Source organism: Montipora foliosa, chromosome 5, assembly GCF_036669935.1.
Source record: "Montipora foliosa isolate CH-2021 chromosome 5, ASM3666993v2, whole genome shotgun sequence".
Lineage (NCBI taxonomy): Eukaryota > Metazoa > Cnidaria > Anthozoa > Scleractinia > Acroporidae > Montipora > Montipora foliosa.
The window spans coordinates 41,730,825-41,754,332 of NC_090873.1; the positions used below are offsets into that span (position 1 = coordinate 41,730,825).

General features: G+C 41.3%; 1 protein-coding gene across 3 annotated transcripts in view; it reads left to right on the forward strand.

Moving 5' to 3' along the window:
* Positions 1-23,508, forward strand: part of LOC138004222 (ATP-dependent 6-phosphofructokinase, muscle type-like) — a 38,664-nt gene that overhangs the window by 3,641 nt on the left and 11,515 nt on the right. For all 3 annotated transcript variants that reach the window (XM_068850695.1, XM_068850693.1, XM_068850692.1), the window contains 16 exons: positions 1,067-1,140; positions 1,923-2,000; positions 2,506-2,607; positions 3,308-3,395; positions 3,549-3,604; positions 4,298-4,407; positions 4,579-4,623; positions 10,655-10,697; positions 11,513-11,578; positions 12,444-12,539; positions 15,383-15,475; positions 16,076-16,201; positions 18,853-18,917; positions 20,062-20,152; positions 21,068-21,214; positions 22,161-22,231. In XM_068850695.1, the coding sequence (XP_068706796.1) occupies positions 1,067-1,140; positions 1,923-2,000; positions 2,506-2,607; positions 3,308-3,395; positions 3,549-3,604; positions 4,298-4,407; positions 4,579-4,623; positions 10,655-10,697; positions 11,513-11,578; positions 12,444-12,539; positions 15,383-15,475; positions 16,076-16,201; positions 18,853-18,917; positions 20,062-20,152; positions 21,068-21,214; positions 22,161-22,231 (1,351 nt within the window). The remainder of the gene's footprint in view (positions 1-1,066; positions 1,141-1,922; positions 2,001-2,505; positions 2,608-3,307; positions 3,396-3,548; positions 3,605-4,297; positions 4,408-4,578; positions 4,624-10,654; positions 10,698-11,512; positions 11,579-12,443; positions 12,540-15,382; positions 15,476-16,075; positions 16,202-18,852; positions 18,918-20,061; positions 20,153-21,067; positions 21,215-22,160; positions 22,232-23,508) is intronic.

Here is a 23,508-nt window from a genome sequence, read left to right on the forward strand (position 1 = left end):
TGGTTGGCTAACAGAGCTCTCCACAAAGGGTACAGTATTGCTGGTTTGCATGTCCACATTGTGGTGGCCATGTTCTGTTGACAAGAATAATAACCTGTCTCTCCCCTGGGAACTTAACTTCATTATTGTGCAAGTTATATATATTTAATATGCCACAAGAAATAATTGTATTGTGTTGACAACCAACATGGCTGCCTTGTCACTTGCATGAAAATTATCCAAGAATTATGTTGATCAGTGCATGTTGTATAGTTTTGCAAGGAGTGTTTCTGAGTGTGTATACAACATGCAAACCAGCAGGTTGCAATAAGGAGCTGTAAGACAAAAGCAAGGACCATAGCAAGAACTAATTTTCACCAGACCTTCAGTCATTGTTAGCTATACATGTAGGCTTTGTGTGAGTCTTAATATTCTAACTGGTAATCAAGCTGTTTTGCCTTTCCTTGATGTCTCACTTTTTTGTGTATGTGAGCCGGGCTGGATAAGGGCCTTTGTAACATTTGTAGATGCAATTAGTAATCCGAACATAATTCGTCCTTTTTAGGTTATTAAATCTTTCTTACCGGTAGTTTGAATTAAGAAATCTAAGTACAAAATCTGTGGCACTGGCTCGTTCACCTTTATTAAAGGGAATATAGTGCATACCCACTTGAAATTGTACAGAATTTGTAAAACCTTTTTACTCCCAGTGGCCACTTTAATATAGATTTTACTGTCTATTAATGCCACACAAATGACATCATCATGTCCCCGGCCCATTAACCCTTTTACTGCAGTGGCCACTTGTGGATTTTACTATGTCTAGTATGCCAGACAATTTTACTCATCAGTTCGGGCCTTAAAGGGAAGGAGATGGTTTATGGTAAAGATGTATTTATCAATGGTCTAGCTCCAAGGAGTCTCCTAAACATGTAGCTCTGTGTTCAAACACGGGAGGTCCTCAGTTAAACCGCTGTCAGGAATACTTGGATTTTTTCGGAGAAACGGTATTCCCAAGTCATCATTGATGATGCATCTATAGGTTTTAATTTATGTGAACTATACCCACTGGTTGTCTGGTTGATAGGTATGAATGCTGCCATCAGAGCAGTAGTGCGGATGGGTATGTATGCAGGAGCCAGAGTCTTCACTGTTTGGGAGGTGGGTAAAACATATACATGTACATGTATGCTCTAATAGTCTACACTTACCGGTAGTCTATTATTTTTACTGATAAACTTATGTTGTTTCATATCTAATGTATCAAAGACATTTTGCCCTGAAATATTAATTTTTGGCAAGTAGGCCTTTTGGATATCGTTTTTTCACAATACCCTGAAAAATCGCATAATTTCACCAATTTAATTTTTTATGACATGACACTTTAGGACTCTATTTTGAGTGCATCTAATTTTTGCATTTCTGGACCTGATGGGCAGCCAGCTGGACTATTCAAGTTAATGTTTTAGATCATGGTACTTTTCTTGGAAACAAATCTCCATGAATATTATAGGAAGAGTAATTTAGAAGAATAATATTATTAAAGCAGTTCACAAGACTGTTGCATAATGACTGTAATCACTGGCCAGCATGAATTTGTTTTTCTGAAGGAGCAATTGCAATTATAATAATTGGCAACCGATTGAAACATTTAAATATAGTGTCATGCAAAGCTAGTTAAATCCTGGGACATAATTATCAGTGGGTTGAGGTAACTGTTCTCTCCTTTGTTCCAACCCTTCACATTTCCAACAAACTGGCAACCTGTCTATAATCTGCCCCTATTCAGGAGTTACATGTATGAGCTAGCTTGGGCATTGTGTTTGCTGCAACCCAGAGGTTGTTTCTGATGAAGTGATAATTAAAGTAAAGCAACCAAATTACCAATATGGGTACCTAAGTGCTGTAATGCTACAGTATTGTTATAGTTAACTTCTTTTCAGGGGTACCAAGGTCTTGTAGATGGTGGGGATAACATCAAAGAGGTCAAGTGGGAGGAGATGTCTGGGATAATCCAATTGGTAGGTCTACATTGGTTTATCATAATAAGTTCTTAGGGGTGCAGGGATGGCACAGTGGTGAGAGCACTCGCCTCCCACCAATGTGGCCTGGTTTCGATTCCCGGACTCAGCGTCATATGTGGGCTGAGTTTGTTAGTTCTCTACTATGCACCGAGAGGTTTTCTCCGGGCACTCAGTATTCCCTTCTCCTCAAAAAACCAACATTTGACTTGATTTACTTTCATTGTTCATTTCAGTTTACAGTGTCCCCAATTAGCGCTCCAGCGCTATAATGACTAGACACTTAAATAAAGTTCCTTTCCTTTTTTTTCTATAATGCGAAGAGTGACCCTTAATTACAGATTTTACTCTGTCTCACATCAGATGATTTAAATTTACTTGTCAGTGCTGGGCACCCTTGGGCATGAATTAGGGTTAAGTAAAATAGAATTTATTATAATATAGTATAATATAGTACTAATATAAGATAATTATTATATAATGTAATAATATTGTATTTTTCAAGGGAGGAACTGTGATAGGGAGTGCAAGATGTGCGGACTTTAGAGTGCGGGAAGGCAGACTCAAAGCTGCTAAAAACATGGTGACCTTAGGAATAACCAATTTGGTGAGTAAAATATTTCATAGTGCAAAGAACACCTACTTCAATATGGTGGTGGCTTTTGTACGTTATTAATCCCTACTGATCATTGAAGAAAGACAGGCTTAATTGACCCAAGCATGTGTACATGATGTACTTGAATGTATGGGTGAGTCATCTGGCCCAATGCTGTTCAAACGATGGCCCCAGTTCAAACGATCGATAGCATCCTCCGGCGGATATCTAGTGGATAAGTCATAGTGAAACCAATTGCGCTGTCTGGTGGATAGCGTTATCTACCTTTTAAGCAGCTATGGCCTGAAGTACATACACCTTATTCCAAAATGGCAGCCATTTAAATATTCTTTTGTTTTTATTCAAATAAGTCCTTGATGCCTCGTTCTTAAGCTTAAAATTCAAAAGAATATTTTATCTTGAACGAGGCAACAAGGGCCAATTTGTATCTGCATAAATCAGCAGCCATTTTGGAATAAGGTGTATTGTATAGATCTGTAGTTGTGGCCTGCACATGCACAGATTTTGTTGATTCAAGCAATTTTTACTTGTATGGGTGAGTCATCTGAAGGCTATAGTTGTAGCCTCCACATGCATGCATTTAGTTGTCAGTTTTGATGAAGACTAGCAGCAATTAGGCAGCAATGAGTTACTGTCAGGTCAGAAATCAGAAACATAGATCACAGATCACAGCTTTCTTCTTTTGTGCTAGATTGTTATTGGAGGTGATGGAAGTTTGACGGGTGCAAACCTTTTTAGGCAGGAATGGCAAGGACTGTTAGCAGAGCTTGTGGAATCTGGTAAGTGATTCATGAGGTCGAATACAAGTGATAACTTTTTTGTTCCGGTGGAAAAAAGTGGGAACAGAATACAAAATATGCAATATGCACTGTATAGGTTAATTTCTGGTAAATAGCGGTGAATATTGAATAAGTTTAAATTTTTTTCAATAGGTGCCATTTCCAAGGAGGTTGCATCGAAAAATAATGCTCTCAATATTGTTGGGATGGTGAGATTTTTTTCCAGTTTTTACTATACACTTCTTACTTCATACTAGCATAGTCAGAGGGTGACACCATAATATTTACAGCCTGACTGCTTTCTCCTGCACTGTCAGAGCAACTCTTAGAGGCCAATAAAATTATTGTTATATTGCTAAATTTTTTCCCTAAGCGCGTGCTCTCATTGGTTACTTCAAGGTCATGTGACATCTAACAATAAAACTGTTTCCCACCAAAAGTCTCTGAGCGGGCAACAGTGAAAAAGCTATGATGTCAGAGGGTAACAGTGCACTGTTACCGGCTAATGTTGACCAACGACCACCATTGCTGTTGCCATTGTACGTTTATTTTTTTGTGCTACATTTATGTAACAAATCACTTGTTTCCCTCGAACTTCAAAACATTGAGATTCTCCAGAAACAAAATTAACTGTTTCCCTCGGGACCAGTCGTTAAGTGTTTATTTTTATATCTCTATCTAGATCTTTGAACACAAATTGAGAGGGTCGATCATTCCAGAGAATATGACCAGCTAAATTGCCTAATCATATTAAATAAATATAATGTGTGCATACTATCTAACAGATAAAAGAAAGAATAATAACATAGAAAAAGAATTTTGTTTAAAGTTTTTATTATATTAAATTTTGGCATATTTATTTTACTTTTTGTCGCAAACAAGAAATTTGTTTCTCATTTCAGGTTGGCTCAATCGACAATGATTTCTGCGGTACCGACATGACTATTGGTGCAGACTCTGCACTGCACAGGATATTTGAAGCTGTAGATGCAATTACGACAACAGCATCCAGGTAAATACTAGCATTTCATGTACATGCATTTGTGCTCCTCATTTAATTGTCCTGTATGGACATTTAGCACTTAACTTGCCTTGCTCTATTTTGTACAATTAAAGCAAAACTGTTGTATGAACATATTAGTGCAAGAAACCATTGTTACTTGATCTGTGTCTCTTCTTTCAGCCACCAGAGGACATTTGTTCTTGAAGTGATGGGAAGGCACTGTGGGTAAGATGTGTGGGGTATTTACATCATGATACCGGGATGAATTCAGACCGGCATGAGTCCGTATTGGCTTCCATTTTAATAAATGGGACCGGCCTGACTTCGTCTCGGTTGCTGGACTGTGACGAGAAGCAGACTTGTACCGGTCTGAATTCATGTACATGACAACAAATCTTAAACCGGGTCCAGAAATTTCAAGCCTGTAAGCTTTTGGGTTAGTGATATATTTATTAGAGAAAAGATCATATCATTTCATCCTGAAACCAGGCACCAAGCGTTTCATCCCGGTTTCATGTAAACAACTGCAAAAATTTCACGTCAGTACAAGTTCATACCAGTCTTGATTTTTTCCCAGTCTCGTGTAAATACCCCCAGAGTTACAGTACAGCTGTATGTTTCCCACAAGACGCCCTGTTAAATCTGTAAGCATCTGCTTTCTGCACTGTATTCCCAACAATAAGATACATAACTGTATTAATGTGTTAATGTATAGTAAGCATTATGTTAGGATTTAGTGGCATCCTCGCTCGAAGAGGCGATGGTTAGCGCTGGGGATTTGGGCAGGATCTTGTATGACTGTGTAGCCCGATCTCTCTGTTGCATTTGCAGGCGCAGACGTGCCTTGTGGAATCAGGCACAGAGGCTGCGCGTTCTTTCCTCGCCCCTCTCTTGCATGTAGCCTGGACTCTAGCATTTGCTTCTGCCTTTGAAACCCCCACTTTGACACTTTGCCGCCGTGTATCTCGGTGTTTGGCAATGTCCTCCCATTCACTGGTGTCGATTAGTGCAGATCACAAGTCTCGCTTGATGACGTCCTTGTAGGGCAGCAGCGATCAACCCACGTCACGGATGCCCTCCCACAGTTCTCCATAACGGATTTCTCTTGGCAGGTGGTCAAGCTCCATGCGATGTGCATGGCCGAGCCATCGGAGGCGTCGCTGAATGAGCGGTGATGGCATGCTCAGGGAGCTAGCACGCTCCAGGACCTCGGTGTAAGTGACTCTGTCCTGCCACCTGATGTGCAGCAGGCACGGAAGGCAGTGGAGGTGGAATCCGTTGAGTCGCCGCTCTTGTCTGGCAAAGGTCTTCCACGACTCGCTGCCATGAAGGAGAGTCAACTGGACACAAGCTTGGTAGACGCACATCTTGGTCCTTTCGCTCAACAGGTCATTGCCCCACACTCGCTTGTTGACTTTGGCCATGACAGCAGCTGCTTTGGCGATCCTGAAGCTGATCTCAGCATAGAGCGAAGTCAAGCTTGACACGGTGCAGCCCAAGTAGGTGAACTGCAGCGCTCAAAATTAAAAAACTCGTTAGGTCGCCTTTTGTCGACCAACTGGAAAAATATAGTTGCCAGATGCAAATTTTAAGTCGCCAGTTTGTATAGTTGAAGTAATGTTCGGGTTCCGCTTGTTGGAAGTGTTTGATATCGTCCGGTAAGGCGTGGGACACATTCATACAATAAGTACGTAAATACAAAAACAAAAAATACATACTTCTACAAAACAATCTTGCCCAAACTTGAACAGTAAATAAAAGTTTCAAGCCGCTATCTTTGTAGCTATTGGGAGCCAAACGCTTTTGGCATCCTTTTCATTACCCAAGAGAGAAGTAGGGAAATGTTTTAAATCTTCCCCACTTACCGGTACTAATTTATTCTCCATGCTGATATACGTCGCATGTGTTCACGCGGAACCACGCAAAAGTCAGTCACTTCCGTTCAGCTGTCGTTTTGCAAAATTCTGCGCCTGCGGTTCCTGCGGTTCCAAGAGAGAAACTGTAATGGAGTCGCAGAAATATTGCGAACAGAAGTCGATAAAGTTTGGAGGGAATGTGGCTTATTAAGTGCAATTTAGCCCATTTTTTTATGACGAACACAAAGCAAGACAAGACAATTAATGCTTTATTGTACATCTAAATCATGCAAAATTCCGGTCCCCAAAGTGGCAACTAAACGACAATTTTAGTCGCCAAGGAGAAAAAGTTAGTCGCTTTAGCGACCGTATTGGTCGCAATTTCGAGCCCTGTGAAGGTATCCACAACCTCCAGCTCTGTGTTGTCGATGGTGATGACTGGGGGGGAATTCAGCACCTTGCGCAAGGATGTTGGTCTTTCTGAGGCTGATCGTTAGCCCAAACTCCTTGCAGGGGTGGGACAGCTTGTCTACGAGATGTTGGAGGCCCTCCTTGCTGTGGGATGTTAAAGGAGAGTCATCTGCAAACAGCAGCTCCCGTATGAGCACCACGTAAGCTTTGGTTTTGGCGCGAAGTCCACAAAGGCATACTGGAGCAGCATTGAGAAGAAAATCTTGAACAGGGTTGGAGCAAGGACACAGCCCTGCTTTACGCCACTGCTGACTGGGAAGGCATTGGAGGTGGCCCCATCGAAGCAGACCATACTATGCATGTCCTGGTGAAAGGAGGTGATGATCGCCAGGATCTTGAAGAGCCCGCTTCTGGTCACCAAGTCAAAAGCTTTAATGAGGTCCACAAAGGCGAGGAACAATGGCTGCTGCTGCTCTCAACACTTCTCCTGCAGCTGACGGAGGGAGAAGATTGTGTCCACTGTGGACATCCCGGCTCTGAAGCCACACTGTGACTTGGGGTAGACTTGCAAAGCAAGGCTCTGCAGGCGGGTCAAGGTGACCCTTGTTCTTGTACAGGGTGACTATGTTGGCATCTCTCAAGTCTTGGGGGATGGTACTTTGCTCCCAGCACAGGAAGAGGAGCTCATGAAGCATTAATTTTGATGGATGGTTTGCTTCCCATGCTTCAAAACGTCCGGTTGGATACCATCCTTCCCTGGTGCCTTGCCACAGGCGAGACCGTCGATGGCTATGCTGAGCTCTTCCAGTGTTGGCGTGTTGTCAAGCTCCTCTACGACTGGCAACCCATGCAGGGCATTAAGAGCAGTGTCTGTGACGATGTTCTGGGTTGAGTAGAGCTCGAGATAATGCTCCACTCAACGCTGCAGCTGCATGCTCTGATTAGTGATGACCTCGCCAGTCTTTGATTTGAGTGGGGCTGTTTTGACGCTTGTAGGGCCGGTGGCAGTTTTGATGCCCTCATACATCCCCTTTGCATGACCACAGTCTGCTGCTGGCTGGATTTTGGCGCATAGGTTCTGTCAGTACTTGTTGGCACAGCAGCGGGTGGTCTGCTAGGCCTTGCTGCTAGCTGCTTGAAGGGTATCCTGTGTGCTTGGGGAAGGGTTCTGCTTGTGAGCCAGCATTGCTTTCCTCTTGGCCTCTGTGACTGGCTGCATTTCTTCCCAGCAAGCCTCAACCCAGTCAGTATTCTTGCGTTCTTTCTTGCCGAATGCAGCCATGGCTGAGTCATAGATGGCATCAGGGAAGTCAGACCATTTGGCATCTGGGTTGCTGGTTGTCGGTTGCGTAGCAAGTTTCTCGTTGAGGCTGTCAGGGAAGCTCTGAGCCTTAACGTGGTCGGAAGTGCCACCAGTAATGATGCGGGCGCGACCCTAATTGATCTTGCCATGGTGGATCTTTCTGGGCTTCAGCCTGATATTGCTTGCAACGAGCAAGTTGTCCGTGTCACAGTCAGCGCTGTGATAGCTTCTTGTGTGGAGGACACTGCTGAGGTCCGCTCTCCTAGTGATGACGAGGTCTATCTGGTGCCAGTGGCAGGACCGACGGTGTCTCCAAGACACTTTGTGCAGCTCCTTACACTTAAAGTAGCTGTTGGTCATGCAGAGGCCGTGGTGACAGTAGAGTTCAAGCAACCTCTGCCCGTTCTCATTCATTCTGCCGATGCCGAAGTGGCCGAGGCGGGGTAGACCATGCTTGCCAGTCGGTCCCAACACGAGCTTTGAAATCGCCCAACAAATATATGCCCTCAGAACTTGGGATTCCAGATATTGTTCCCTGCAGAGCCTCGTAGAATTATTGATCCTTGGCTTCTGGGGTGGAGGTCAGAGTCAGGGCGTAGGCGGATATGATGTTCACAAAGGCCGCCGATGTTTTCATGCGAAGAGTAAGAATTCTCGATGACCCTCCGGAGGTAATTTCTGTGGTGGAAATCAGTGAGTTCCTCACGGCAAAACCTACGCCGTACTGCCTTGGCTTATCCTGGGACAGGCCTTGCCAGAAGAAGGTGTAGTCTCTTTCCATAAGTGACCTACTGTCGGCCAGCCGGTTTTCCTGGATACAGGCGACATTGCTGTTGAGTCATGCCAGCTCCTTGTTGATGATGGCGGTCTTGTGGGAGTCGTCCATTAGCTGAAGATCTGTGGAGAGACCAGGGCACATGGTGCGAATGTTCCAGCTTGCGATTCAAAGAGCTGGAGTCTTCGTAGTATTTTTTGCTTTTGACTGCTTGTTGCAAGTACTTGCTCATTTAGATTTAGTTTTAGATTTATGTCTAGTGTGGCTCGATGGCTTCCACTGTTTCCTATTAACTTGTTTTTTTATACGAGAGATGTTAAATATAAAAACGATATTAAATAAGTGCTAATAGAGAGGTTAAGATAGCCCGGTTCTGGGTACGGGTACGGGTAATCCCGGGTAGGATTACCCGTACCCGTACTCGGTTACACGGAAAACCAATCAAACTTAAGATACACCAGGTGACACCAGGTACAATCTGAAGCAAGATGGCAGCTCAGAAGATAAGGTTGGCTATTACGATTGTTTTATATCGTGTTTCATATGCCATCTGAACATCGTCTGAAATAAGCCAAAAACATTTTTTATCAGATTTAATTGACTTTTTTGTCTTTTCTTACAATGTGCTACAAATATGCCTTAGCCTCAAAAATGGAAGAAGCCTCCTTTACCTCTATCAAAACGTTTTAATCAAGAAGTATCCTTTCAAGTCAACAAAAAGTATGTAATTTGAATTTAGATTTTTTTCATCGTGGTTCATGACCTGTGGTATTTTAAGTCTGTTTCACTGAAATGTGTCTCAACTAAAATTTCGCGAAGAGACTACACCTCAGTCATCGCATGTTTTGGTAAGCAGCACGACCTTTTGACAAGCAAAAATTTCTCCACATTTGTGCCTCAACAAAACTTTTTCATAATTCCAAAACGCTTCAAATCAGAAAAACTATTTTTTATCCAAGAATCTGAACACTATTCTGGTCTAATAAGCAAACTTAAAGACCATAAAAACTTACCTGTTTCTCCATTTTTACCGGGCGCAAACTCACGTGTAGACCACTGATTACCCCGGGAAAACGTGTAGCTTTTACGGGAAGGACGCGGTCATATGATCATTTAATGAGTTCAAAATGGCTCTAGCTGTACTCTTGCGTGAAAATCGGGGTATCTTAAGGTGTCTAATACTGGACTCTTTGTGATGCTTATCGAAATTAGTGTACACCTCATTGATTGCAAGATTCCTGAACACATCGAGATTAGTGAGGACAATTAAGTCTCTTGTCTTTAAGATTTCCTTTATTTAAAATATCACCTTAAAATAACATTCAAATTCATCTGTATAAAAGGTGCACAAATTTACAGTATTCCCCTAATACCCCGGTACGTACTGAAACAGGATGAATTGTTCAATGTGCTAAATTAGCATAGTTATTTTATAAAAGTCAACTTGTTAGGGGATTCAATAAGAATAAAAAAATGTTTTAAAACAAGTACAGTCTGAGGAAGCAAAATCAGATGGGTCCCTAATTGACCCAGCAGTTCCCTGTCTCTTGATTAAAGACTATAAGTTTTAACTCAAGGATTTGCCAGGGACATTCTTTGGTTGCCAACAGAGATTGACTCTCTCTCTACCATGAGGAAACATAGTGGTTTCTAGAGTATTGGCCGACGTGTTGGTAGTGTGTCGGTGATATGTCGGTCATGTGTTGGCCGATGCATTGGCCGGCACATTGGCCAACACGTTGGTGGGATCAGATTCAATACCATTACCAGATCAGGGATTCAGCTCATTGGAACAGAGTCACCTCTGTTAGGCATTGATAAGCTCTGACTAAATCCTCATTTAAGCGTGTTTTTTTGCTTTTACTGACTTGTTTCTGTTGCTGTGCTATTCTATTTTCTTGATTTTCTTAGTTATCTGGCTCTTGTCACTGGCTTGGGTGCTGGAGCAGATTATGTGAGTACCAATGATACATGAAGTTGATCGTTCATTTCCAAGTTTTCATGACTTGGGGACTGTTTTCATGGAAAGAGGAAGATTGTAGACATTGAAACAATATTGTTTTGATTTGGTTTTGGTAAAGACAAAGAAGCTTTCATAGTGAATAGTTGTGCTAAAATATTAGGATACTCCGATCTGATAAAGGAAAACTGAATGTCTGCTTATGTCCAGGTTTGCACGCAAATGCGAAAATTGCGAATTTTGCGAAAAATCGCAAAAATCGTAGAACACTGAAAAGGTAGAGAACAATAGTCCCCAACAAGAGTCGCAATTTTTGCGATTTTAACGATTTTTGCAAAATTGTGAATTTTTTGTGCTGGCACCTGACTATATAGACTGCAGTACGTGTATATGTATTAGACAACATTATTGGACCAGGTTAATTTGGGTTCAACTTTGGTTTCATAATTATTGTAACAATATTATTGGCACATTTCCATTTATATTTCTTTTTATCCGGTACTGGGATCAGTCAAATCAAGGTAGTTTTGGCATGCTGAGATATTCCTAGAGCTATATTTTCCTAACTCTCGGTATAAGGAGGAAATAGCACTGGGGCCTGAAACAACTTTTTGGTTGTAACAATTATTACAATGCTGTTAGGAGACCTTTGGCCTGCACATAAGAGATATTAAGCTCTGTCATCCAGTTTTAAGGAAATGAATGAGAAATAAATAATTTTCTATTCGGTATATAGTGGCTGAGAACAATATCTGTAACTTACAATAATGTAAAGTCAGTAATAAGTAATCGTTAGCTTTTATTGCCAGGTTTTTATTCCTGAATGGCCTGTGAAGGAGGGATGGGAAGAAAGAATGTGCAATCATCTAAAAAGGGTAAGTCCAATTAAAGGAGGCATGGTGATGTTGCAGTTTGCATGCCTCACCCGCGATCCTAGGGTTGCTGGCTCAAAGCATGGCTCCATCACTGTGTTGCTTCCTCAGACAGGGAACTTTCCTCTGCACTGTTTCTCTTCACTTAAGTGTATAAATGGGTATGAGAAACATACATGTACATATAAAATTATGTACTGCTGGGGGAAGCCACGCAATGGATTAGCATCCTGTCCAGTAGGGAGTACCAAATGAATGCTCTCAATTGCTTCATGCTACTGAAACCAGGATACGCTCTGGTTGTGTCAGCCCCAATGTCTTGCTACTCTTGCATGTCTTTCTACCTAAGTTTGTTCACACAAGAATAGTGCATTTGAGAACGAGATTCTATCCGAATTTAGGGAAAAAGCAAGAACATATTTTGATTTTTTTTTTATATCATTCATCCACGAAATTTGGGACAGTTCATACTATAATAGACAACAGCTGATCTGGGCAATTGAACTGCCAGTAATCTGCGAAATGAGCAGGAACTGCGCAAAAGTCATGCACATGAGGGTTTTCTCCAGGCACTCCAGTTTTTCCCTCTCCTCAAAAACCAATATGATTTGATATGTATTAATTTGATTTGATTTCACTTGTGCACGACCCCACAAGCTATTCATCTTTAAACATTATCGTGTGAAAATAAAGTTCTATTTAAAAAAAAATAAAGTTCTATAACCTGTATCATTTAAATGAATACATGTTTCCATTTTCAATTTTTATTTGCTTCTTAAAAAGAGGGAAAAATTCAGACATGAATGCACACAGGGCAGTTAGCTTTATAGGCCAGCTTTTCAATCCACACGGTTTTCTTGGTCTTAAGGTTAGAGACAGTGGACGTCGTTTGTGTGTCGTCATTGTGGCGGAGGGAGCTCAGGATGATGCTGGAAACCCTGTGACTTCTAATCAAATTCAAGAGGTAAAGGAATGTTTTTAACCAAACGTGGACTGTGTAGCACTTATATTTCAACAGTGATATCAATTCCAAAGACATGTAGACTCTGCTGACGAGCCGGCTCGTTTGGCTGGTTTGCCATCCGCTTCTACGTGACTACTTGGCTACGTTGCTCCGCATCTTTGCGGCTACGCGGCCGCCTATTTCCCTTTCGTAAACGGTCGTTGCCATTTCTCAGAACGGTCGTTGCCATTTGAAACGGTCGATGCCATTTTTTAGCTCTGAATTACACTCATTAGGTCTAAGAACTCAAAAGGTTGCGGTTACTGGGAATTGTGTCTCGCTGGTCATATGAGTTAGGGTTCGGGTTAGGGTTCTGTTTAGGGTGAGGGCTAAGAACCCGAGTTCGAGTCTGGAAATGTCCGGACTCTTTTTTTCCTCCAGTTTTTCTTTTATAAATGTTTTTTTTTCCTTTTTGTCTTAATTTTTGTCAATATTTTTTCTTAGTTTGTTTCTTTTAATTTTCTTTGAAGTGAAGTGTGTAGTCGACCGTTAGTTATAAGTGGCATCGACCATTTCAAACGGCAACGACCGTTTCAAATGGGAACGACCGTTTACGAAAGGGAAATTTGCTACGCTACACGGCCATGTAAATTTCCATTCACCCTCAAAAAACCTTGCAGTCAGAACCTTACAGTCAAAAATGTCATTCGCAAAAACTTCAAAATTCTCCGCAATGATGACGAAACTAAACGTATATTTCCTCTACCACCTCGTATTTCATTCAAACGCGACAGGTAGGTATTTTTTAGTTAGGAGCGCATTTGAGTCTGTCAACCAACCGGGAACTTTCAAATGTACACGCACACGATGCAAAACTTGTCCTGGTTAAGGTCTCAGGATCGAATCGATCCGTTAAAATCACTAACCATTTTACATGCATCTCCGCATATGTTATCTATTTCATAACCCGTACACTTTGTAAGAAGATCTACATAAGCGAAACAGGGAGAAGATTGGCGGACCGCTTTCACGAACACCTGCGAGATGTAGAAAAAAATGACACAGATGCGTCAAAACCAGTTGCGCGCCATTTTAACCTTCCTAATCACTCCCACCACAACATGACAATTTGCAGCCTATCTTTACACCACGGGAACACAGAAAGCCGCAAAAATCTCGCACAAAAATTCATCTTTCAACTAGGTATACACTCTATCTTCATGGAATGAATTCCCGAAATCAATGAACGCCTCTCATTTCATTAATTTATTAACAAATTCGCACACACCCTCATAAAAACCAACAGCACCCACAATTCTTCCATTCTCTCTGACGAAGGGCTAACGCTCAAAACTTCGGCTTTCCAAATCTTTCACAGTGGTAATTCGACCTTTATCAACTCGTTTGATAAAACCAAATTTTCATGTTGCACTTCGGCCCACTGACGCAGCACCGCAGTTTCTTTAGAAACTAGAAATTTATGTAAATTTCCATTGTACTTCAATCTGTTTCATGGATCACGGACGATCATCGCCATGGGATGCCTCACATTTTTGGCGCTTTAAGAACGAGGTATACCACAGGCACCCCAAGCTCATATAAGGATTTGTATGGGAATCCCGATAAAAAGCTTAAGAAGATAATTATATGAAAAAATTATAATTAAAAAGCCTAACCTTATTGCCATGGTGGATAGCTTCCTTCCTGTGTGGGTATTTTCCAGATCCGACGCGATTTGAACCATTTTTCAATTTCTGGATTGTCAACGGTATAATAAAATCCCAAGGCTGGAGACTAAATTCTCAGGAGCCACCAATTCGAGTCGAATATTCCTGGATAAAATGTTCCCACGGTTACAATTCCACATCAGAATTAATTGACAAGGATTGAACTTCCATCTCAACCCACCATCAACGCAATAGCAGTCCTGCGAGCGACGTCAGGCGGTGAATATTGCAACAAAACAGCTTTCGAAGTCGGTGCTTTATCACAAGAGTGGCCACCGCTTCGACCGTTGATAACAAACTGACCCTTACACGGGTGACAGACCGTAGTTTGTTCGAATTTAGTCTCCAGCCTTGGGATTTTATTATAACCGTTGACAACCCAGAAATTGTAAAATGGCTCAAATCGCGTCGGATCTGTAAAATAACCACACAGGAAGGAACCTATCCACAATGGCAATAAGGTTAGGCTTTTTAATTAAATGTTTTTCATATAACTATTCTCTTAAGCTTTTTATCTGGATTCCCATACAAATCCTTATATTTTTGTCGGCCATGCTCACACTGTGCTTGAGGCGCCTGTGGGTATACTGTGAGAATTTTTGCCATTGTTTGAACTTGGCCATGTAGCTACGTAGCCGCGCAACCACAGTTTGCGCGTTTGCCCGTAACAGAGTAGCCGTGTAGCCATGTAGCCGCAATTTTTTTTAAAGTGTTTTGGAGTGGCCGGGTATTCTACAGTTAATGCCACCTATTAAAAGCAAACGGTTTGTGTTTTATCAATTTTTTAACCAACTCCGGCCTTGGTTAAAACTGTTGATGGGTTTTCGTGGGCTTTATTAACCATCAGCATGACCAAAGCTGAAGTTTTATAATAACACGTTTCAACCAACACAAGCTGAGTGAAAAATCGTAAATGGTTCTGTTGAAAAACTTCGAACTTCGAGAACTTTAGCTTTTCCCACGGCAAATGCCGCGTGCAGAAGACACTAAGCTAAACCCATGGCGTTTGAAATGGTTGATCCTAATAAAAAACGACGTTGAGATTCCGTTACCAGTAAAACCAGTCCTCAGAGCACATTAAGCTCACATTGCGCTGACGTAGCAATAAGATAACTCGTGCAGTTCTTTCTTCATTAGCTAATCAAATCCAGACTTCAACACGACACGAGGGTTACCATTCTTGGACACGTGCAAAGGGGTGGAGCTCCTTCGGCGTTCGACAGAATTTTGGTGGGTCTTGTACTGCTATCATTGTTTATGTAGGGGAATCTTTGTTTACAAGTTTTACGTCATTCATTAGCACAAGGTTATCGTTTTCTTATCAGTCAGTTGAGAATAAAGTATTGAATATTGAAAGTTCGTCGCATAATGAGCTAGCTCCGAACATTTGAACGCGATATACCAGATAAGCTCTAAGCAACGATGCTTAATAATGTATGGGTTTAGTAGGGCTTTTTCCGCCCATGAACTAATCAGTTTTTGATGGCTAATGACTCGTTTGTTATCAAAGTCATAAGGCTTAAAATTTCAGATTTGGCTAAGTTTAACTAGTTCTGTTTCCTTTTGAAGTCAATTTGTAAATGAAAAGATGCCTTCTTTGAGCAAACTCGTATGTTCATGAAACGAAATGTAAGCAATTTTCCTTACTACTACTTGTGGTCAGCGTTCATTCTCACGAGCGCACGCTCACGTGGAACACTAAATTACTGCTGGTGACAGTCTGCTGATCGATCATCTTGCCGGCGCCTTGCACTGTGCTTCTTGCATTCTGAAATGCACGGAGATAAGTGACAAAACTGAGTCGCTGAGTTGTTGTATGTCCTGTTTTAGTCATGTCGCATGGGAGCTGAAGCAGCCCTTGCTGTTCTCGATGCCAAAGCCGACACTGCACCCTGTGTTGTCTGTCTTGACGGAAATAGGATAATAAAGAGACCCTTGATGGAATGTGTGGAAAAGGTATCGTTTGTTTGTTTATTTGGTAAACTGAGATAATTTTTAATGTCACCCTGTATACAAATTTATAAGTACCAAATCTTTACCGTACTTACCTGAGAAAGCCAGAAGTCTTGGGCGATTCATACTGTGCTTAGCTCCCTTTTACAAGCGCGCAAAGTTAACACCGCACTCTCAAATGGTGGCAAGGTATTAATGATTAAGGTACCGTGTACACTACCATAGATGTGCTCGGAATTCCTATACTCTCTTGGATGGGTGCCTATTAAGCCCTCTGTCGGTTCTTTTGACACCAAAGAAACCTACCTCCCCGTGGACTATGTTAAAGAGTGGTGTGCCAGACCGGTTTTTGTGCTAGAGTAAGGGGAGGGGGAGGTTAAATCAAACTACATATATCGAGTATATAACCGAACGCTTAACGCAATAGTTACCTAAACTAGCAATAGTTGACACTACAGCTTCCCCCCCCGCCCCAAAGTATAAATGTGGAGGGCCCAGGTAGAGGAATTCTCAGTATTGGATTGGAACTAGCTTATAGTGGAGGCAAATGATCTTTTCAAATGCAAATATTTTTTATAATAAGCAAATATCAAGGCCGAGGTTTGTGTTATCTGCCGAAGCCGAAGGCTGAGGCGGATAACACAAACCGAGGCCTTGATAATTTCGCTATCATGCGAAAACCGAATCCAATAATTGTTTTATTATACAATTATAAATGTAGAAGCGTTGAGACATTTCACAGAACAACAACAAAGTAAGCCACGCTATGACACGTTTCAGTGTAAACATCTTTATTAATGACAGCCGTGAATTACATGTAAAGCTGAATTCAAAAGGTTTACAGAAAGGATTTAAGCCTAAAACATCTGAAAACGTTTCAGGAAAAACTGAATCGAACTGAAACTTTTGAACAAAATTCTAAAGTTAAGTTGTACGGTCTTGTCAAAAATGTTCCCGATATCGAGATGTAAACAAAACTTCATTGTCTGCAAAAACGCGTCATACCTACATGCATAAATGCCAGTGTCTATAGATGTGACGCGATGACACAGCGCCATCTAGAATTAGCGGGGTGCTTTTAGCCGATCAAAATTGAGATAGCATCAGCATTGTATAATTAATATCGTCCCCCTCATTAGCCTCCATTGCAAGCTAGTTGCAGTCCAATACTGAGAATACGAATATGGTCTATTGATGTTGAAGCGGGGAGAGACCAAATAAGTACTGAATATGAAACAATTTATGTCTGCTGGGATTTGGTAAACCAAGCGTTTAGCTAAATGAGATACCCTGTATTAATATCGATGAAAATAAAATGGATGTAATAGAAATATGTAGAAGTAAGAGCGTGAAACTGATCTGCTATAAAAACTTAACACGTCTCCCAAATTTTCGAATTTTATGGTTTGGTTCTTCTTCTGGGGACAATGAATTTTATTTGAAATTCAAGATCGCTGCTTTAAAGGGGCTAGGTCACGCTATTTTAGGTAATTTTATTTAATTTTGTCATTAATGAGCTCTAAACGTCAAATTGGCTGAGCAAGAGTCTTTCATTTGCAAAATCACGGCCACATAACAACTGAGAATGATTTTCCAGCTTTGTAAATGAAATTTTGATATAGACTGATATAAATTTGAAAAAAGGTGGGCCGACGTTTTTCAAATTTACCCAAATTCAATCCATTTTAATCCTCTCCAGTTTTGTCCATCCATGTCCCTTCTTCGGTTCCCTGTGTTTTGTTAGAGTTCTTCTATAGTTTTGAACAGTTATTTTGTTATTTTAGTTAATTCTATGACCATTCGATCAGTCCTGAAATTGCCTAAATTTGCGTGACCTAGCCCCTTTAAGCCCGGTTTACACTACAGAAATTTTTTGGCACGGCTCGGGTGAAATTGGCACGGGTCCCAAAAAAAAGGTTCGGCTCGGATAAAATTTGGAGTGTAAACAACCTCTCAGCACCAAATTTCATCCGTGCCGAACCAAAATTCGTACCCGTGCTGAGACCTTCGGCGAGGTAGTCCGAGCACGGGTAAAAATGGTACGGGTGCTGAAAAAATAGGGACGGTTCGGATAGAGCAAGTACTGTAAACACTTTAAAGGGCCAAATTTGAGCCTTAATTCATATAGGCTAGCGGTTTTTTTGTGTGTATATTTCAAGATGGCTGCTCATTCTCCACCAAAATCACGCGGACGTTCTTGATTATAATTGAACTGCGCATGTCTACAAGAGAACTTACCCGGGCCCAAAAATTTTGGCACGGTATTTTTGATACCGTAAAAATGGGGTAGTGTAAACAAAGTTTGCCGAGCTCTTGTTAGGCACCCGTGCCAATTTCACACGAGCCGTGCCGAAAATTGTCTGTAGTGTAAACCGGGCTTTAGATTACGTAGGGGAAATAATAACAGACATCGTTTCCAGGTTTGAGCAAACGATGCTGGGCCTAGACAGCAGTCGCCGATCCGAAAACACGCTGAAGAAACCGCGCATTAATTGTCCCGAGATCAGTTTTAAACTGTTATCATTTTTGGAAAGAAATAATGTATTGAACTATGTATACGAAGTCTTTAGGTAATGTATGCCAGCTTTCTATAGGAGATTTGAATGCGCGCTCGCACACCTTCTGAATTGAATGAGCGTCTTGTTTTATCTTAGACCCTTGAGGTGAAAGAGGCTACAAAGAAAAAAGACTTCGAAAAAGTCGTTCAGCTCAGGGGAAGGTACGGCATTTAATAGCTTTTTATTCACACTCTTGCCGGGAACGTCAATTGTTGTTGTTGTTGTTGTTGTTGTTGTTTTCTTTTAATTAATACCTCCACATGAGAGTAAGGATTGCTTTTCAGTCGATTACTTTCGTTTTGCAAAATATCCATTGGTGATTGGCTCAGTTACAAGTCTCACGCCACTTTCTCAGCCAATAAGCTCGTACATATTTTCCCCGCTTAGCGCAGGATTCATGTATAATTTGCCTCACCTTTTGATTAGTTCGTTAGGTTCGTTTGATTGGTTCGTTGAACGTCGAAAAATTAGTTTGGTTTTACATTCAACTGGAAAGTCTCCATTCACGTCTTGCTTGATTTAGCAAGAGCTGAGCTGAGTCGCATTCATGACTCATAAATGTTTTTAATCTATATTGAGGGGTGCAGGGATGGCGCAGTGGTGAGAGCACCCGCCTCCCACCAATGTGGCTCGGGTTCGATTCCCAGACTCGGCGTCATATTTAGGTTGAGTTTGTTGGTTCTCTACTCTGCACCGAGAGGTTTTCTCCGGGTAGTCCGGTTTCCCCTCTCCCCAAAAACCATAAGTTGATTTGATTTGCGTTAACTTGTTAATTTCAATTTACAGTGTCCCCGATTAGTGCTCTACGGCGCTAGAAGATTAGACACTTAAATAAAGTTCCTTTCCTATAAAGTTCCTGTAATTCTCTTTTGGTTGATTGAATCGTGGTCACTTGCCATTTTACCTTCGTTTGACCTTATGTGGAAAATGAATGCGGCAATCCTCGCTTAGATTTTGTAACAGTTGGGAACGCAGGTTTGCTAACAAACTCGAAAAAAAATGCGTGAAAGGGGTAGATTATGACGGTCGCAATCAACGAGGACGACAGGCGCAATTGTAAATTGTTCAGCCTTTCACTCTCAGGAGTGACCACATGTAAATTCTCCTCACAATTTCAATGAAAACGTCAGTGAGACAGGTTTTGAGCATGAAGATAATTATCAGCTGAAGAGGTGTCATCTTGATATAACACCAAATTCTCATGACTACCCAACAAAGAAACCTATGGTACTAGTTAGGAGAATGAACATTTTGATCTTGGGAATGGAAGGGTTAATTAAAGAGAAATGTGTTATCCTCTTTTAGGACCTTCAAGAGTAACATTGAAATCTTCAAGGTGCTGAGGAAAGTTGAACCTCCATCAACCAGCCAGTGTAACATTTCCGGCAAGTGCGAAGTATGCCACTTTTGACATCTCTCTCCCATTTCAATATCTGGGTTCTCATTGTGGTTTTTTAGGAGTGTAGGATGTTGCTATCTCACAGTTGCCTTTATCTCTCAGCGGCATTATAGGTTTACTAAAATGGGAGAGGAAATTCGCATTAAAGTGTGTCAATTTTCCAAAAAGATTCTGTTCTCCTCAAACATGGCAAATTTGCCGTCAAAGCGGCAAATCCAAAAAAGGATTTGTGATCCGAGATTTGCCAGATTTCGCGACCGAAAGAAACTCGAAATCCGAAACTGGGTCTATAACTGTGGTATCTCTTCGTGAATGTGTTGGGGCGGCCTTTCAAGAAAGGACGTGTTTTCTACTCGTTTACGAATTATTTCATCGAATTAGGAAAGTCAAAAGCACGGCATTTATCAAAATACGTGTTTAAAAAGACCTTTACGTCCCCAAATTTGTCCGTGGAACGGAGACTTTGCGCAAAGATGAACTCGTGGCTTAACCTTCCACCAAGGAGGCCAACATTTTGTTGCCGAATATGTTGATCCATGTTGAATGACACACAGGGCATCATTTTTTGAAAGAACCAAATCAATTTAAATGCAGGCCAATTTTTGTGCTCTGAATTTGACGACTCTTTAGTTTCAAGTCGAAAAGACGACTCTCCATTTTCTGTAAAGGAGGAAAGAAAATCAAGGCTTCGTGTGAATTGATAGAATAAAGAAAAAAATTAATGTGAAGAAACAAGTAAATTATTAATTTTTTTGTCATTCGATTTTTTTCTGTATTTAGATTGTATCATTCATTAAGATTGCTTCTTATTTCCACAGGATAACTAGTAAGTTCGTAAGCTGGACACCTGCTACTACTTTCCTGGTACTAGTTATGCCTAACTTTTATCTTACTTTTGTGTGATCATCTTAGTCCGGCAACACCTTAGCTGTGATCAACATTGGTGCCCCTGCGGGTGGTATGAGTACGGCGGTGCGTGCATTTGTTCGCTCCGCTCTATATGAAGGCCACTCAGTCCTCGGGATTCGGGACGGGATTGATGGATTGCTACAGGACAAGGTAGGTCAGATTTCAGATGCATTTCAGAGGGATGGAAAGTTTGTTCTGTCACGCTTGGTGATTGGCTAAGTGAATTTCGCACGTGATTCTCATCCAATCGAAAATAACAAAACCAATTGTGATTGGCTCGCTCTTCTTTTCCCGCGTCTACAGTTGGCTGCATGGATTTGCTCAGATTGGATATGATTTATTGTTAACTCATTGGATGATCAGTGTCGGTTGCAATTGAACAAACAGGTTACCTGTTGGGCCGTCATATGGATGAAGACTAAATATGGTTTTCATCATTATTATTTTTTAATACTGCGATGGTGAGCTTTCTACATCAAGGGAATTAGACCTGTTTCTTTTACTACCTACAAAATTGGAGAAGACTTGTTGGGAAAAAGTGAAACACCACTATAAAAATGCTCATTCCCTAATTTGTTTGTGTGATGAAAGATTAATTTCTCCATACTTTTCCCCTATTCCAGTGTTGGTTTAGAAACGACCAAAGGCTTGCGCAATATTTTTAACTATGACTCTGTATTGGAACCGAAATATTGTAGGTTCAGCTATCATGTAATTAAGTCAAAACTTGTTTTCTACTTTTATATCAATTCTCGGCCTAGCTATTTTCTTCTTTTTGTATTTGAAAGGTTAAATGTCATTTCGTAATCGCTTTGGATTGATACGACACCACTTCGTGATTGGATAAAAGAAATCGCAGTCCACCATTTGAACCAATCACACTCAAAACTAAAACCGCTTAGTCGTTTTCCTGTGTGTAGCATTCTTGGCTGTTTGCATCTGTGTGGTGTCTTTGTGGGGCCATTACGTTGTCAGCTTCTGTAATGAATTTAACGTTACTCAGTCAAAAAGTGCCCTCTCTGAGAGGTTTGCCATTTTTGTTGAGATAAAATAAGCGATTTAACTGAAAGAAGTCTTTTTTTAATTTGTTGCACAGGTTGAACTTCTGGGATGGTTGCATGTAGATGCCTGGGTCGGGATGGGAGGCTCAAAGTTGGGCACAACAAGGTACAAAAGAATTGATTGTATTTTCAACCTTGGCATTTTCGTTTCTAGCGTCCTGATTGGCTCAGTAAATCTCAGGTATTGGCTCCTTTACCCTATAATCATGTCACGTGTTGTCGAGCTGAACTGAATAGGGAAAGTGGTTGGGGTGCTTGCATTGTGACCAGGGGCCCGTTTCTCAAAAGTCCCGAAACTTTACGGGACGTTTTCGGGTGTCCCAATTCCCTTTGTATCTCAAGAAAGGAGAGGATTGAATTCGTCAAACTTAACAGTTATTTTTCTTTTTGTTGCCTTAAATACATGTTAAAAGATCGGCTTTCCAAAACAAGCGGTTGGCAATTTCACAAATGGCTTTTCGGGCCCGAAAAGTTTTCGGGACTTTCGAGAAACGGGCCCCTGGAGTCTCCGGTTCAAGACCCGTTCTGCTCACACCTTAAATTTGATCCTGGTAGTCTCTGGTTCACTTGGGCCTCGTGGCTAGTAAACAGACTTTTTACTTTTAGTCCCTGGTTCAACCTCTCAGCTGCACCTGTAAATAGCCGAATGGATTACCTCCGACCGGTTGGGATTCTTAAGCCTGGTTTCACTAGCGACGCAGCTTATTTCCCTTTCGTAAACGGTCGTTGCCATTTCTCAGAACGGTCGTTGCCATTTGAAACGGTCGATGCCATTTTTTAGCTCTGAATTACACTCATTAGGTCTAAGAACTCAAAAGGTTGCGGTTACTGGGAATTGTGTCTCGCTGGTCATATGAGTTAGGGTTCGGGTTAGGGTTCTGTTTAGGGTGAGGGCTAAGAACCCGATTTCGAGTCTTCAAATTGTCGGACTCTTTTCTTCCTCCAGTTTTTCTTTTATAAATGTTTTTTTTCCCTTTTTGGCTTAACTTTTGCTAATATTTTTTCTTAGTTTGTTTCTTTTAATTTTCTTTGAAGTGAAGTGTGTAGTCGACCGTTATAAATGGCATCGACCGTTTCAAATGGCAACGACCGTTCTGAGAAATGGCAACGACCGTTTTACGAAAGGGAAATTTGTAGCGACGCAAGCATACGCGCGAGCAGCATACGCAAACTCAGCAGCCTGTTGTTCACTAGAGCCTTTTGTTACAACAATAGACACTAATTAACACCAATCAAATGCGTTTGTGTGTGTTGCTTTGTGCTTATGCTTGCGTTTCTTGTGAAAACCAGGCCTTAACAGTTGTTGTTTTGTTCTGTCGTTTTGCATTGATTGTGTTTCCGGCATTGGCCGTGAAAAGCCCATGTTTGGGAGTGATCAATTAA